The following is a 17,710-nucleotide window of genomic DNA, read 5'->3' as shown; positions in this document are numbered from 1 at the left end:
ATTTGTCTCGTCAATTTCGATTAAACTGTGCAATTAGTTTTTATTTTCGTCTATATTTAATACTCTATCTATATGTTTAAAGATTCGATGTGACGGGGAATCTGAAAAATTTTGTAAAATTTTTTGGGAACTAAACAAGGCCTTAATTTGGAGTTGAAAAGGCTACGGTGGCGACAGCCTTTTCAACTCGGGAAGAACCAAGCGCTCAAACAATGTGGATCTTGCTTGCAAGTTTCACTCCCTCCGTTTCAAATTATAAGTCATTTCAAAAATATTGGAGAGTCAAAGTATTTTCAAGTTTGACTAAAAATATAGAGAGAAAGATAAAGATTTATGTCATAAAATAGGTACTCTATGAAAATATAACTAACAAAGAATCTAATGATATTTGGTTGGTACCAAAAATATTATTATTTTGCTATATAAATTTGGTCAAACTTGAAAAACTTTGACTTTTCAAAATTCTTGGAATGACTTATAATTTGGGACGGATGGAGTAGTTGTGGAGCCTACATTGCAAGGGAGAGAGCTGCTCGAGTTTGGTCTCAAGGAAAGCGGTAGGGTAGCTAACCGTTGGAGGAGATAGGAGAAGAGTACTCATACCCAACCCAGCAAAAGAGACACTATACTCTGAATGTCTGAATGTTCCGCAGAAATTGTGGAAGTTCAGCAGATGACCGGACACGGACAGGTTAGCCTCGAACCAAATAATATCATCAAATCAAGATCTGGTAGACAGGTCAATTTCAAACTCAATCACAATGAACTCACAGGCATGTCAAATGGTCAGGCAACTCATCCATGGTTGCATAAAAAAAAAGGGCCAGTAATCTTGCATCGGCGAGACAACCTGTTTGTTTCTACTTACCTGGTCAATCTGCTTGGATCAGGCAACCACATTTAGACCTCCAAAATCCAAAGTCTATGACTGTTGTATGTCTAGACTGGTTTGCTAGGTCAGCAACAAATAGATCCGTGGGAAATTTTTTATTCTTGATTTTACTAGATCAAGATTCTGAAACGGTGGTGAGAAGAAATAAAAATGATCTAGGATTAGTTCTTTCCAACGGTAATCTAATCTAATTATATAAGTGGAAAGAACAATGACCGGCTAGGTACACCATGGAGAGCGTTGCGTCCCGTTTTCTTCTGACAGTTTTGATCAAATGAGGAATCATTCAAGCATTAGCGCTTTGTTTGGTCTACAATCTAGCGGGCTGCTACCTTCTGTTCCCAAAACAATATACTATTTTTAGATAACAAGGGGATGTAGCTCAAATGGTAGAGCGCTCGCTTTGCATGCGAGAGGCACGGGGTTCGATCCCCCGCATCTCCATTTTTTATTATGTTTTGTCAATGTCAAATTATTTCCCGTTTCTGCTGGTCAGTCATCGATACGTGCGTGCGTGTCCTTTCACAACCTTAAAAAGTCATGCACGTTGAGCTGAAGTAAACAACCTGTAATTAGCTGAGAGCAAACAATTCACACCCTTAAAAGTCATGCACGTTGAACCGAAGTAAACAAACTGTAATTAGATGACAGTCACGCATTAGGCCGCGTTTGGTTTGTCTAGTTAAACTTTTAACTCACGTTACATTGAATGTTTGGACACACGTATGGAGTACTAAATATAAACTATTTACGAAACTAAAAACACAAATAGAGCATAATTTGCGAGACGAATTTTTTAAGCCTAATTAGTCTATGATTAAATGTTAAATAAGACAAAAATACTACCTTATCTTTTAAACTTTAACACTCTCAACTAAACACTCTCTTAGCAAACAATTTGCAACGGAGCATTAGCAATAAGTTTAGAGTGAGCATCACGCATTGAATCCGATAAGCATGCAGTGCAGGCAGCCGTTGACGAAGGAAAAACGGGGTTGTTTATTCCAAGACGACCAACATTGGCGTTCATCTCGAGCCCAAGATGAAACCCTGGAGGTCTGGAGCCGAGTCATGACCGCAGCACTGCAGATTTTTTTTTACATCCGTCCAATTTTCTCCTCCTCGGATAGGGCTATTGGCAGGTTCTCCCCTGCTGCAAGCCCGAGTAGTACTTAGAGCGTCTTCAAAAGTTTTTCTAAATTTTACTTTTTAAATTATTATTCGAAAAATTATTTACATAAAAGACGCTTGTTATATCTTTCTACTCTTCAATAGTCCTTCCATATTTTGTATGTACCATAGAAAATCATTCTCGTATTGTTCCTAAAAAAGAATCATTCTCGTATTCTATATTTGGCTATTAAAAAATCCAGAAAATAACTATATTTGATAACCATTTAGAAAGACTATTGGAGTCTAGTTTTTTTTTTACTAAAATATCTATTCTTAGCATTTAGGAAGGATATAGAGAGTCTTTTGGAGTTGCTCTTAGATATGTCGCATAGGATAGTAATGGATATCGACACTATAAATAAATAATTTGAGTATTCAGATAAGGATATAGTATAAAATATCAGACAGATCTAAACTTATCTAAACAAATCCGGTCTCAAATACGCCTACTACTCCCTCTCCCATTGATGTAATTTTAGATTGACACCATAAACAAATGATTTAAGTATTCGGATGGATATATGGACAAGTCTAAACCCATCTAAATATATTTGGTCTTGGATACACATTGAAAACATCCATACCATTTGCACCCCTACCGCTCCCTCTCCCATTGATGTAATTTTAGACTAGTGTTAAATGAAACAAAATAAACACAAATTTATAATAATAGTGTTAAGTCGAATCATATAAAATTTGATTAAGGTATATAAAAAAAATAATATTTATCATACTAAATAAGTATCATCAAATCTGTTATCAAATATATTTTCATTATCATAGTATACTTGATTTGGTAATAAAGTCATAGATTGATACTATTTATATAAATTTAAGATAGTTTGATTTGAACTGGAGATGGAATTGTATAGACGGAGATAGTATCCGTGGCTCTGCTATTAGGGTACGTCCAAAACCGGGGCGGCTCCCTCCCGCGTTTTGTCCGTTGAAAATTGTTGTTATCTTCTGTCATCAACTACACCCATCGATGGGAACGAAATAGTCTATGTTTAGTTTCAAAAAATTTTAGAAAATGTGATATTTTTGTTTGTATTTTGATAAATATTATCTATTTATGGACTAACTAAACTCAAAAAATTCATCTCGTCAATTCCAATCAAACTATGTAATTAGTTTTTATTTTCGTTTATATTTAATATTCTATACATACGTCTAAAAATTCGATGTAATGAAAAATCTAAAAAAAAATCTGTAAAATTTTTTGGAACTAAACAAGGCCTAGCCTTACCTGTCGCTCATCGTACATAGCCTAAGCTAGCTGTAGGTCTGGTTGCCCCCTTAAGGCCTTGTTTAGTTCCCAAAAAAATTTTACAAAATTTTTCAGATTCTCTGTCACATCGAATCTTTAGACACATGCATGAAGTGTTAAATATAGATAAAAATAAAAACTAATTGTACAGTTTGGTCGAAATTGACGAGATGAATCTTTTGAGTCTAGTTAGTCCATGATTGGACAATATTTGTCAAATACAAACGAAAAAGCTACAGTGTCAATTTTGCAAAATATTTTGGAACTAAACAAGCCCCAAAACAAGTGCAAAAACATGCAGCAGGTTTGCGAACACAAGATGCTCGCCTCTAATCCAGTTGTCAAGTCAATCAAGTATAATAAAGTGGCGATAATCGTCAAATCGACAGTAACGAAGCAGAACAATCACACACAAATGGTAGTTGCGCCGGCGAGCGATCGCACAGCGCAAATCCGCGGTCACCTCGTTCCAGATCCTACTGGACACGCCCGGTCCTCTGACAGCTAAGCGCTGGGCCCCATGTACCCCGCCGGCCGGAGCCGCCACTCCCCGGTTTCGCGTTGAGCCCCCTCGAATTAATTTTAATTAGTCCCGACCCCGCCCTCCTCCGTCGCGTTTTTTTCTAGACATCTGGCTTCGCAATTACGCCCTCAAATTTCCACCTTTTTATAGGAGACGCGCACCCATCGCTGCCGAGCCATTATTACCACTCTTTCGCTCTCCATCTGGAGTAGTAGTACAACGTATCTCTCGCTCTCCCCCTCGTGCCGCGACTAGAGGCGAAGCTTGCGGGGTACGGACGGAGATGGCGGCGGCCGGGGGGATGACCCCGGCCACGGTGGACGCGGTGGAGGAGCTCACGCGGCTGTACCGGGAGCTGCCGCCGCGCCCGGCCGTGGAGGAGGTGGAGGCGGCGGCGGCGGTGCTGGCCTCGGCGGACGCGGAGGAGGAGGCGCGCCTCGCCGAGATCGCCAGGGAGGAGGAGGCGGCGCGGGCGCGGGCGCCGGCGCAGGGCGTGGCCGCCGAGCTCTTCGATGTGCTGTTGGAGGCCAGGCGCAACTCCGTGCGCCTCCGCGCGCTGCAGCAGCGGAAGGAGGCCGCGCACGTCGTCGAGCTCGAGAGGCGGTTCAAGCTCTTCGACGAACTCATCCAGAGGGCGTCGCGGGTGGTGTCCCCAGGTGGTGGTGGTGGTGCCAGGGGCGGCGGGGGTGTTGCCGTGGTCGACCACGAGGTGGTCGAGGTCGAGGCGAGGCGGAATCCGGCGCTGGTGGCCGCCGCGGCAACAGAGATAGACCGTGGAAGCAGGGGTGGATTGGGATTGGAACCCACGTCCGTCTCGTCGCTGCGTCGTGCTGCTTCAGCAGGTATTATTACGCCTTCTTAATTCATCCCAGTATTTCTAATTCCCCCGCAAATTTAGGTCAACTTTCGCTCCAAAATTTCCTCTTGAGAAAAAAAAAGTTTAATAGCTGTTAGAAACCAAGTTTAATCGTTTGATTAGTGCAGTTTCTGTTGACTTGTCCTTGTTTTGTAATTTTTTCTTGTCACCCAAATTTATTTTTTCTAAAATATCTTCACTCCGTAGTTCCATTACACTAAGACTGTTTTTTAAGAAACACTTGACTACGACTTGTTAGTTGAGTCAATGTAAGATTTTTTTTTTCTACAACTATGGTAAGATGTTATTTTGCCCCATGATAGATGTTTATAATTGACTTGTTCATAGGATGCCATCATAATGGTAGTTCAGTTATAATAATAATAATAATGGACACATTTCTTATCACTACTACTTCACTAGTACTGGTAGTTGGACATGTAGAGATTGGCTGTGGCTTTGTGATGTTTCTGTGTTTTAATTGTGGACTGTTCCGTTATGGAACATTGTACCAGAATCAGACACTAGCCAATTTGATTTTGTGTGTAGTGTGTTAGCTACACGCATTCTGCAATTCAAATTTTCTGGACATAAATGACAGCGCACCTACTAATTACTTGTAAGGAACCTGGAACTATCTCTTGTTGGTCGCAACTGGACCCCACTATTAGGAAGTGTATTTTCTCTACTTGCATCAATATTCTGTTGCATGTCTTACTTAATTTAGTGGTTTCAACTTACTTAATTTTAATAGACTTTTAGTCGCTTTCTAGTTTAGTTCTATACTCCTACTTTTTTTCCTGTGTTATTTTGCTAGCTACGTGCATTTATTTATAGCCTGCGTATGTGGTGGTGATGGTTCTGCTACACTAATGTTTTTTCGGGAAACTCAATTATAACCTAAAACTTTCATTGATGTAAGGCCTTGTTTCGTTCACCTCAAAAACCAAAAACTTTTCAAGATTCTCCGTCACATCGAATCTTGCGGCATATGCATGGAGCATTAAATATAGATGAAAATAAAAACTAATTACACCGTTTGCCTGTAAATAGCGAGACGAATCTTTTAAGTCTAGTTACTCTATGATTGGATAATGTTTGTCAAATAAAAACAAAAGTGCTACAGTGTCGATTTCCTAAAAAATTTTGAAACTAAACAAGGCCTTAATTCAAAGTCATCTAATTTTGTTGCTGTTTATTTTGTTTTACTCTATGTCTGTGGTAACATAAGATTTTGTCTGACGATAGTTTTGTATAGATGATCTGTCCATAGGCTGTCATGGTATTAGTAACTTGGTTGTTACAGCTACACTTCTCATTAGTTCACTATGAGTAGTAATAGGAGTAGAGGACATGGGGTGATTTGTGATGATTCTGTGAGGTAGTTTTATACATTCCAGGATTCTCTGCTTCATACATGTGAGGGATATCTCAACTGAACTTTCACTATTTGGATATCGGCCAAGTACTTCCTTCGAATAGTCTACAGTATGTTGTGAAAACTGTAAATAACTTACACTTTACTGATTGGAGTAGATAAGAGATGGTAATGAACAATGAACAGTTAGCCATATTTTCTCTAGGCCTAGCATGAGATCATCTTCTTCTATGGTAACATAAAAAAATCAGTGTTATTCTCCTAATACAGTCTAATATGTCAATTTTTGCAGGTACTGACACAGAAAAGCTGGGCCTTATCCAAGTGGCAAGCCTTATAGAGTCATCAGCAAGGAAGGGGACTACAGAGCTCAATCTCCGGGGTAAGCTGGTGGACCAAGTTGAGTGGCTCCCTGTCTCACTTGGAAAGTTACAGGATGTCACTGAGCTTGATCTATCTGAGAATAGGATCATGGCACTCCCATCGACAATTGGTAGCCTTAGATACTTGACAAAGCTTGACCTCCACTCAAACCAGTTGATCAATCTGCCTGATACCTTTGGGGAACTTTCCTGCCTGATTGATCTTGACTTGCGTGCAAACCAGCTAAAGTCTCTTCCTACATCATTTGGAAATCTCACGAGCCTTGCCAATCTTGACCTGAGCTCGAATCTGTTGAAGGTCCTTCCTGATTGTTTAGGAAAGTTGAAAAACTTGAGAAGGTTAATTGCTGAGACGAATGAGCTTGAGGAGCTACCCTATACTATTGGATCGTGTACCTCTCTTGTGGAGCTTAGATTAGATTTTAATCAGCTCAAAGCCCTTCCAGAAGCCATTGGGAAGTTGGAAAACCTGGAAATCCTGACGTTACACTACAACAGAATCAAAGGCCTGCCTACAACAATTGGCCATCTTACCAGGTTGAGGGAGCTGGATGTCAGTTTCAATGAAGTTGAGACTATACCTGAGAACATCTGCTTTGCAGCCAGCCTTGTGAAGTTGAATGTCAGCAGAAACTTTGCCGACTTAAGAGCCCTGCCAAAATCAATAGGCGAACTTGAGATGCTAGAGGAGTTGGACATCAGTAGTAACCAGATACGAGTACTTCCAGACTCTTTTGGGCATCTCTCAAAGCTACGTGTGTTTCATGCTGATGAAACTCCACTGGAAGTACCGCCTAAAGAAGTTGTAAAATTAGGGGCTCAGGTATGCATTGAGGTGTTATTCTCCCATGTTCACTGACTTGTTTCTTTGCCTTCACTGACTGAAATGATGTTTCTGCATGTCAGGAGCTGGTTAATTATATGAAGAATATGGTTGCTGCAAGGGAAGTGAGCCAGAACCAAACAAATAAGAGGAGCTTCTGGACCTGGTTCGTCTCACTGTTTGGTTGTTGCAAAAAGAATGAAGGATTGGGACCAGTTCCTGTTTAGCTGAACCATTTCATCTGCTTGAATTGTCATGAAATTCTTCAGGTTTGGTCCATCTCTCAAGTCAGCGATGAAATGAGGCATGGCTATTATTATTATTTTCCATTTTATGTTTGTGTATACAATGGATATATGTATCGTTTTCTTGTACATAAGGTTCATTTATGTGTAATTCATCTGTATGAAACACTATCATGTTAGTCCATGAAACTCGAGCTGCCCAACATTTCTATTAAGGGGGTGTTTTGTTCCCATAAAATACAAAATACAAAATGCCGACTACTTTGGAATGATAAAATGTAAAATACCAAAATTTTTAGGGTTATGTTTAGTTTCATCCAAAATGCAGAATTTATTGTCCTCTTGAGGCTCTTTTGGATTTTTTTTGTCTCTTGAGGCCAAAATCTAAAATGGAGAATAAACTTTTTTTTAAAAAAAATTACATGGTATTTAGTTGTATTATGCAAAATGATGAACCAAAACTTAAAATTTTTTAGAATAGAAGAGAAACTAAACACCCCCTAAATACTACCTGCAGAAAAGAATGTGATTCTAGCGTGTACCAAATTAAAGTATAAGTTTAACTTACTATATATAGAAAAAGAATTAAAAATATTAAATAAATATCATTAGATTTGTCATGACTCCTGAGATATATTTTCATAATATATCAAAATAAATTGCACTCAGAGTTCATTCTTTTTGGACGGAAGGTAGTATGTCAAATTTAAGCTGAGACAAGCCGTTGACTTCCATGTAGGAATTGCTTCTTCCACTGCCCAATTGAAGGGTCATTTCGGCTGTCGTATACATGTAGCTGTTGGTTGATCGCTGTCTTCGAATTGACAGATGACGATGCACATGTACCTGATTCTAATCCTTATCATCACAAATACCTGTTGTGCCAAACGTGAAGCTCCATTTGTCTCTATCGGACTAGTATACTCTGCCGTACCCTGGCCCGATCCACCATTATAAAGGATGTTTATGATTGCTCTACAAACTCTGCTCTACACTGCTCTACAAATTTCATTATAGAGCAACTTTATAAAAAAACTGAAGTTTATTTTATTATGAAGCGACTCCATAAAAAAACTGAAAGTTTGTAGAGTACTTACTGAGTACTTACTTTACTTTTTTAGGTGCTCTAACAACACCATCTTTTTTTCTCGAACTTAGTGCGTGAAGCTAAAACCGTTTAGCTAAAAAAATATAAAACAGAGCTAAAAAAAACGTAGAGCAGAGTATTGCCAAATATGCCTATGCACTTTACAGTCTCCAACCAGTCAGCGAGAAAGGGCGCAGGGCCCGTGCGGCAGAGAGAGAGAGAGCTGCTGGGCCACTTGCCCTTGGGCCTGCGCGTGCGAGAAGGGAGGGCGTGACCGGCTGGGGCCTGCAGAGCGATCTGGGCTCCGGCGCAAGCTGCTGGGAGACAAGCGGGCCAGCTGGGCTGTTTCTCAGGTCGGTCTAGAAAGAGAAAGAGAGGAAGAGGGTTTAAAAGAAGAGGTTTTCCCTTTTTATTCAAAAGACAACACAAACCAATTCAAAGCAAACTTTTGATTTTCAAAAGAAACATAGGAATCACAAAATTTTATGCAACAGCATGAATACATAACCATGTTTATAGTTCCTTATATTTTATTTTGTTTTCTAAAAAATGTTTCCCCTATATTTAGCGCACACAAAATTGCATGATTAGATCAAATTTCAACTATTTTTTAGAAATTGAGATTTTAGGGTGTTACAAATGAGCTTGTTTTTGGAGTGAGCCTTGCCAAATGATCATCTAAAAATGGCTCCAATAAGAAAATTTAGAGGAGCCAGAGCTGTTTTTCTATTGAGAAGTCGACTCGTGAAAAACATGACTTTTCTTGGATCCTCCTCACAAACATAGCACAAATTATAACAAAATTGCCACATAAACCATTTTTGTCAAATATTTTATAAATTAGGGTCCTATTTGACAAAGCTTCACCACTAAAAAAGTAAATCTGGATATGAGATTTCTGATATCCACTACGGATCTATAGGAACTGTTTGGCTACACAACAACTCTAAATACATAAAACTGAGGTTTTGGTGACATTGGCCTATTCTGCCCTTGGGCAAGACCATGGCGAAGCTCCGGTCTTATCCCCTAGCAGCGCTGGCCCTAGCCGATCCCCTAGTAGCACGTCGGCTCCTTGAGCACAGTGAGGGCAGTCATGCTCCTCCCACGGTACCCGCAACATCTCCATGAACCTAGAGGGCCCTTGAAAGCCCTAGTTTGGTTTTAGATAATTGATGAAACCCTAGTACTAACCTCTATACTAAGTGTGTGTAGACTTAAGGAGGTTGGTACATGCCAAGTGATGGAGCAAGTGATGATCATGGTGATGATGGTGATGACCACAAGATGATCAAGTGCTCAACTTGGAAAAGAAGAAAGAGAAAAACAAAACCCTATGGAGATCAAAGCAAAGGTATTGCTTAGGGTTTTGGTTTTGGTGATCAAGACACCATAGAGGGTGTGATCACATTTAGGATAGATAGCCGTACTATAAAGAGGGGAATTCTTTGGCTAAGCGGTTATCAAGTGTCACTAGGTGTCATTGTTCATGTGCATGCATTTAGAACCTAGTGAGCTAACTTAACTCCTTCGAAGAAAATGATTGTGAAAATGCTAACACACGTGCACACTTGTTGGTACACACTTTGCGGTGTTGGCACACTTTGAGAAGGAGGTGGAGTTTCAAAGGTAGAGAGAGGATGGGTTCCTCTCTCCCTCCCGCCGAGCTTGCGAGGCGGGATTCGGCGCTTTTCGAGAAAATGAAGTGCATATTTTCTATTGCGCCGGTGGGAAATTTGGAGAAGTCGCGGGCTGAGAAAACACTCACCGGACGCTGGCTTCTGGAGCACCGGACGCTGCGTCTAAGCGTCCGGTGCAGACAGTGCCTGGCCCAGCTAGGGTAAGGCACCGGACGACAGGCATCGGACGCAGGCCTGTGCGTCCGGTGGTTAGCGTCCGGTGTGCGGGCGTTGTGCGACACTCTCTGCGCATGAGTCCGGTGTGCACCGGACGCGTCCGGTGCCATCTTGCTCAGCGTCCGGTGCACTGCAGGTGACCGTTAGACTCTGACTCGAGAATTTCAAAAGGCGACACGTGGCTGACTTTGGAGCACCGGATGCAGGTGTTGAGCGTCAGGTGCCTCTTTAAGAGCGTCCGGTGACCCCGCAGTTTGCCCAGTGAAAGAGCCAACGGCTCTATTTGCTTGAGGGGCTATAAATACGTGTTTGGCCGGCTTGGGGCTGACTCTCTTGGCATTCTAACATACTTGACATCCTTGTGAGCCTAAGCAAACACCTCCCACTCATCTCCTTCTTAGATTAAACATCTTTGTGAGATTGGGAGTGTTTCCAAGTGCATTTGCTTGAGTGATTGCATCTAGTGGCACTTGGGGATCGTTCTAGCTGCGATTTTCTTGTTACTCTTGGTGGTTGCCGCCACCTAGACGGCTTGGAGCAGCGGAGAAGGATTAGCACGAGTTGGTGATTGTTCGTGGCCATCTCCCGGTGATTGTGAGGGGTCTTGTACCTTCCCCGGCAGAGAGCCGAAAGGTAACTCTAGTGGATTGCTCGTGTCATTGAGTTACCTCACTTGTGGGTAGGTTCTTGTGGTGTCCTAGTGAGGACGAGGTTCGTGCTACACCTCTTAGCCACTGAACCACCAAGTGTTGGTCGACACAACGGGGACGTAGCGTGCCGGCAAGCACGTGAACCTCGGGAGAAAATCATGTGTCTCCATTGTGATTGTACTTTGGATTTCTCCCGGTGATTGGACTTCATATTATTGATTGGTTCATCCCCTCTACGCGGTGGTATAAAGATCAAACCTTCTCTCTTACTTTCTTGCAAACTAGAGTAGCTTACATACATGTATAGAAACTTTAGGTAGCTCTCTAGTGTAAGTAGAGACATAGCTCTTGTGTGCCTAGTGATAATATCAACTAAAATTGTTGGATAGGTGGCTTGCAAACACCCCTTAGAGCTAGAGCAAAAAGCTTCGCTTTGTTATTTACAAACCTCTTGCTCTAGTGAATTTGTAGAACTTTTTAATAGGCTATTCACCCCCTCCTCTAGCCATATTAGGACCTTTCAGCCCTGTCTTCTCTTGATGATGAGGACAAAGACAAGGTGGACCTACACCGTTGCGGGCACTAGGGTGAAGCAAGGCGGGCTATGGCCAGGGCAGAGCCATGGCAACGACAGGGTGTGGCCATCAGCGGCGACGCATGGCTTGCCTCCCGCTGCAATGCACGGATTTTTTTACCTATATCTGTTTAGACGAGTGGGGAAGAATGGAATAGAAATGAACAGGCACAAGAGGGACACGTGTGTAATCAGTAGCAATGGTGGGTAATTTTCACCCAACTCTACAAGGAGATATGAATCAACCTTTCATAGAGCACTTCTTAAGGTGCTTCACCAAAAAAGTAAATCTAATAATAAAAAATGATGAATGTGGCCCCTGGATAACTTTGTATGGAGTTGAACTATTTTTGTTGAATCTAGAGCTCATGGAGCTCTACCAAACCTGCCATAGATTTAAGTCATTTGAGAAACTGATTCACAAACTTTTAAAATGGACCAAAACCCTAACAAACTGGCCCTTACCATATGACATGTCTTGATCAGCCAATCTGCTGCTTGATTTTTTTAGTAATCAATGTAGGTCTGCCATACCATTTCATATGGAATTATTATTTTTTCGTGTCTTCCATATGGATCAACTATGCTATGCGTCTGATTCACTATTATTTTGTTCTAGCAAAAGGTGGAAGATTGAAAGAAACACTAAACAATAGCTGCGAGTAGTGCAATTAATAAAGATTCTGAGATTACCATCAGGTTTGTTGCTGTTGGAAATAATAGCAATTTAGTGATGAATAAATTAATTCCAGTACTAAGAAAAGAATAGCAACAACATGTATCATAGGTGTGTGATTCAACAAAATCAAATCTATCTCTGAGACATATTCTATTGGATTATACACCAAATACACTAGCACTATGAAATAAGGCAAACTCAAACTCACTAATGCTAGTAACAAAAGAAACACAAAAATGAATAATAGAGAAAGTAGATACATTCTTGCAGTGGGGTTATCGGAACTAGAGATAGTGCAAAAGTATACGAATCAAGCCATCGATGGAGCATTGTTGCACCTAGATGCCAGTAGAAGATGATATCGAAGGCCTTCTCCTAGCACCATTGCGGACGCTAGAGAACGAGGGATGGCATGATGGTGAAGATGGATGATTGGCTGATTTTTCTAGATCTATGGACTTCAAGGAGGAAGATCGAAGATGTGGAGAGAGGCCACCCACACCTCGGTTTAAATAGGCCACCCACACCATGGTTTAAATGCCCCCCCTGAAGATGCTGAAAAGGAAGCTAACAATGTCAAGATCTGTGACTTGTGTGGGTCATGGGAGTAACAAATGAGGCGAGATGAGGCGCTTTGGATTCCCTGACTCATTCATCCTTATCTATAACAGGATTTTAATGACACGCAATACCCGGAAGACCAAAGGGTGCATGCATGCACAGGCGCATAGAGGACCAAGCTCTTGAGCGAAACCATCCGAAAGCCCTTGGCACCAGTGCACCCAAGGGATGCATCTGTCTGAAGATGCCATCTTTTATCCATCATAAACTTCCCTTAAGTGTGCCATTGAGATGATTAATTCCCAGATGGCTCACTTCCTTCAGAATAATAATGAAAATACTCATAGATACCATTTGGCCAATAAGCAGTTGATAGCACAGAGGAAGAGTTAGGGGTCTTGGAATCACAGACTTAAGGAATCTAAATCTTTCATTGTAAAGCTCCTGGATATTTGGGTATCATCTGAACTTGAGCTCTATCTAGAGGAAGATAGATTCCAAGTATAGAACTCAAAATCGAAATTTATTTTGCTGCTTGACACTCATGCTTCCCCTTTCTGGAAAGAGGTTCTATGGGCTGCCAAGGCTACTCAGATGAGTATCATGTGGAAAATTGGTAATGGAAAAAGGTTTGCCTCTAGGAGGATCACTAGTTTTGGAATTCAAGTCTCGCTATTCAATATTGGCCTCTGTATATTATTAATGAGCAACATGGAAAAACTATAGCGAAGGTAGGGCCAAAGGGCCTCTAGTCCAGTTGGTTAGAGGAACCCGGCGACAGTCCTCAGGTCCTGTGTTTGACTCCCCATGGGAGCAAATTTTAGGCTAGGGTTAAAGAAATCCCCTCGTCTGTCTCATGCCAAATCACAGGTCTAAGGCTCGGTTCCAGTCATGGTAATTCTCACAGGGGCTATGGGGCCACTATATATATAGGTGGGGCAGGGGTTCAAGGGTTTTCTTAATACAGTGCTTGGGGGCTGTATTACTCCCCGCAGGTCGAGTTTTTTATAGCGAAGGCAGGATGGAGAAGTGTAGAAACTCTCCTTTAGAAGGTGTGTGTCTGAAAGGTTAAGGACCATATTATTTGGAGCTATAGCTCTAGTGGTAAGTTTTCGTCCAGTCACTTGATGTGGTTATCAATCACATACAGGGGAGTTATTTCTACTTGATCATGTTGTTTGGAAGCTACATATCCCACCTAGAGTGTAAATCTTTTTGTGGTTACTGTCTAAAAACAAATTGCTAACTAGAGATAACCTTGCAAAGCGTAGGGAGGTTTTGGACTAGTCCTATTTGTTTTGCACTAAAAAGAGTCGATTATTCACCTATTTTTTTCAGTGTGTTGTTGCTAAGAGAATTTGGTGTATTATGCTTGAGTTGCTGATTTTGGATGGTGTTTGTGATCTTGAATTTGTTACTTCCATTGGATCGCTAATAAGTGCCATGATGTTAACAATATAATCTGTTCGGCTATGTTGTGGTGTTTGTGAAAGTTGCATAATAGATTGTGTTTTTAGGGGACATGATGGTTAGGCAAGAAGATGGTGTTGCGAGTGGTTAGGATGCTGTGGTGGACACATATGTTCAAGAAAGAGATAGGGGAATGCATCGAAGAGGTGGCTCTAAGGCTAGAAGTTCGAGCGTTGCAACTACTAAGATCTGCTAGGAGAATTCTAGGATGATGCATGTTTTAGGTGTAAACGACCTTCTTAGCCTTTAGGGCAGGCCTGCACCATTGTGATTCAATCAATTTCCATGGCGCTGGCTTAGTATGGTGTAAACGACCTTTAGGTCTTTATTTTGACGCACGCACCAACACACTTTGGACTTGGATGTTTTTATCAATTTATGCCTTTCTGCGTAATAAAGCAGGGAAAACCTGTTGTTCTAAAAAAAATGTGTAATAAAGCATGGGAGACCTGTTCTCTAAGGGCATATTTGGATGCACCAACTAAACTTTAGTTGTCTAAATTTAGCTGCTAGGCATCCAAACGACCCAGCTAAAGTTTAATTAGGTTTAACTATTTCAACTAAGCCAACTAAAATTTAGCTGAGTCTATTAGCTCGAGCATCAAAACACCCTAGTTAAACTTTAGCGGGGAAACTTTTAGCAGTTAAAGTTTTACTTTTAAATTTTAACTAGCTAAACTTTAGTTGGGTGCATCAAACAAGCTCTAAAAAAATCATCCTCCTCCGACGAAATAAAGTTGCCAACGCCTCCTCTCCCTCTACCACAACAACGCGGCGAAATAGCAACAGGATAAGTATCAACAAATATTTCTCTGGCAACAATTGCTAGGTGACCTTGCCATGGAGACTGTTTCACTGAGGAATGAGCAGACGAATTTGCTACCACCTTTTTTTTATCGACATCACCATTAAAAACATAGACTAATTAAAACAGATTAGTCTTCAGCCAGTAAGATCAACAGGCGCAATGGCACATTGTCCAGGCCCTGACTCAAAGCCGTTGTGACAAGAATACAAGATTGCAGGATTGAAATGATAAAAACCAATCAATTAAGAATTTTAGGATAACGTGCATATTTGTTTGATTGATCAAGAATGGCCGTAAGAAAATAACATTAGCCACAAAAAGGTACCACATATGAGTGAATATGTGCAGGAAGGATATCATTTCATTGCCTAGGCAGATGTAAGTAATCCAAACCAATGAAATCAACCACAAGTTGGTCTCTACATGTAGAACAATATGATCCTATGATGTTAAAACTTAAAAGCTCCATTCTAAACAGTGCACCCACCTAATCTGATGAAAAGAATGAAAGGTGGCCTGATTCAAGTAATTTGAATCGGTGCAATGTGTAAAATGGAAAGGTAGAAAGGGTAAGGGAAAGGGAAAGGGAAAGAAAACCACGGTTATTCGAGCGTGCTTTAACTTCGGCTGAGCCGAAAACACTGCCCTGTGAAGTGTCAGATTCCTAAGCACACTGTACAAGGTACTGCAAGCCAGAATACTTTTTGAGCACACCCAAATTGTAATGATGACGGGGCTAAACTTTAGCCCGATTGAATATTATACTGTTGAACTTCTAGTAGGAACTATACTGAACATAACTGGATCAAAACAGCACAAGCATAGGGAGCACCACAGGTTTGCTATGAAGTTGCCACATAATTCAAGATAAATTGATATCTGGAGGAATAGCTTCTGGTGCACCATGTTCAAATTTGATTGAGCGATCGATACAAAAATTGAACCAAATGATTGGAACCTCAATTAATACCAATATTGTGTTGGTAATATGCCCTAGAGGTAATCATAGAGATGATTGTATTACATTATATCCATGACATATTATGAGTATATTGAATATCCATTGAAAGGCAACTTGTATCGATTGACAATTATGTGAATTGTTTTGTGAAACTCTTTTACTTGTATGGTTATTCTAAAGTTGTCCCTGATCAATGTGTGTGAGACATACAAGTATATTAGATCAGCACAATATTAGTTGATGACCATGTTTCACAGGTCATGGACATAGAGATGTCAAACTAATATTGTGGGCACATGTATGACATAGGGCTGGATAGACCCAACGTGAGATGTTATAGTCTCTATTCACATCATATATGTTATGTCCTTAGACCTGAGATTGTCGTATGCATTCGAGATGTGAAACGACCTACTTAGAGACTATCAAACGCTACTCCGTAACTGGGTAGCTATAAAGGTAGTCTTCAGGTTTGTCAGGAAACATGCTGCGAGGCATAGTCAATCAAGATGGAATTTGCCCCTCTTGATTGAGAGAGATATCACTGGATCACTCAAGTGATTGGATCAACAAATGCATGGCCGTGCTTGGGTTAAGTGTTAACCCACGAGTTGAACCAAATATCATGAGGCAAGGGAGCAACATGTATGTGGTGTAGTGGTTCGTCTGATATGATCATTTGCGTGCATATAGGAGTTGTCACGCCTTGCTAGAGGCCGCTGTCAACTATTGAGCGAGTAGGAGTACTCGGCCCATGTCTATGTGTACGTGAACCCATAGGGTCGCACGCTTAAGGGGCTGGAAGCCTAATTCGGGTTGGACCCGAATTAGACAAGGCTTAGGGTTACTAATGGGCCTCCAACTCGGGAGCACATTAGGGACGCCTATATAAGTAGAGGGAGGGGCGCGGCCAGACTTGATCCACGCCTTTTGGCAGCCGCCGTCGCCCTCCACGCTCGCGCCTTCGCTTCTCGCGGACCTAGCAGTCCGGAGGCGCATCGCTTCTTCCCCGTACGTGTGGGACACCTCGGAGGTGCTGCATCTGGAGCACGAGGACGAACCGCAAGTGGTGGGAGGACTTGCTGGACGACCACGCAACTGCACGGCACTGCTACGACGTGTTCGACTACATCGAGTCGTCTTCCGCTGCATCTACACGTCGAGTGGTATATCCGTAACCTATCTCTAGCAGTAGATCCTGGATTATGGGGCGAAAATTTTGATTTTCTGGCTAGCGTAGCGTCCTCGTAACTCTACATATTGTGCTGGGAGGAAGAATTTTAGCGTTTTAAGACATTAAAAGGATGAAGCTTGAAGAGACAAAGCTGCAAATCACCAATGGTAGCAACTGACCGAAGAGATGCAGACTTGCGGAGCAATTTGATAATGGTAGCAACTGACCGAAACCATCAACATAAAAAAAGCATATGAAGCATTAGTTAAGCTGGAAGACAACATAAGCTTTCAATTTAAGGATTACATGGAGTGCAAGCTACCTCGTTGCATTATAGTTAAGCTATG

General features: G+C 41.4%; 1 protein-coding gene and 1 non-coding gene across 2 annotated transcripts; both read left to right on the top strand.

Annotated features, from left to right (window-relative positions):
• Positions 1,264-1,336, top strand: TRNAA-UGC. Its single transcript has one exon. It is a non-coding gene; the product is annotated as a tRNA-Ala (tRNA).
• On the top strand, positions 4,033-7,758 carry LOC8055156 (plant intracellular Ras-group-related LRR protein 5). Its single transcript, XM_002467410.2, has 3 exons — positions 4,033-4,700; positions 6,385-7,298; positions 7,382-7,758. Exons 1-3 carry the CDS (start codon positions 4,142-4,144, stop codon positions 7,523-7,525), a joined length of 1,617 nt encoding a protein of 538 aa, XP_002467455.1. The 5' UTR covers positions 4,033-4,141; the 3' UTR covers positions 7,526-7,758.

Source organism: Sorghum bicolor, chromosome 1 (assembly GCF_000003195.3).
Source record: "Sorghum bicolor cultivar BTx623 chromosome 1, Sorghum_bicolor_NCBIv3, whole genome shotgun sequence".
NCBI lineage: Eukaryota > Viridiplantae > Streptophyta > Magnoliopsida > Poales > Poaceae > Sorghum > Sorghum bicolor.
The sequence above is the reverse complement of the archived record's forward strand: the minus strand, read 5'-3'. Positions and strand labels throughout refer to the sequence as shown.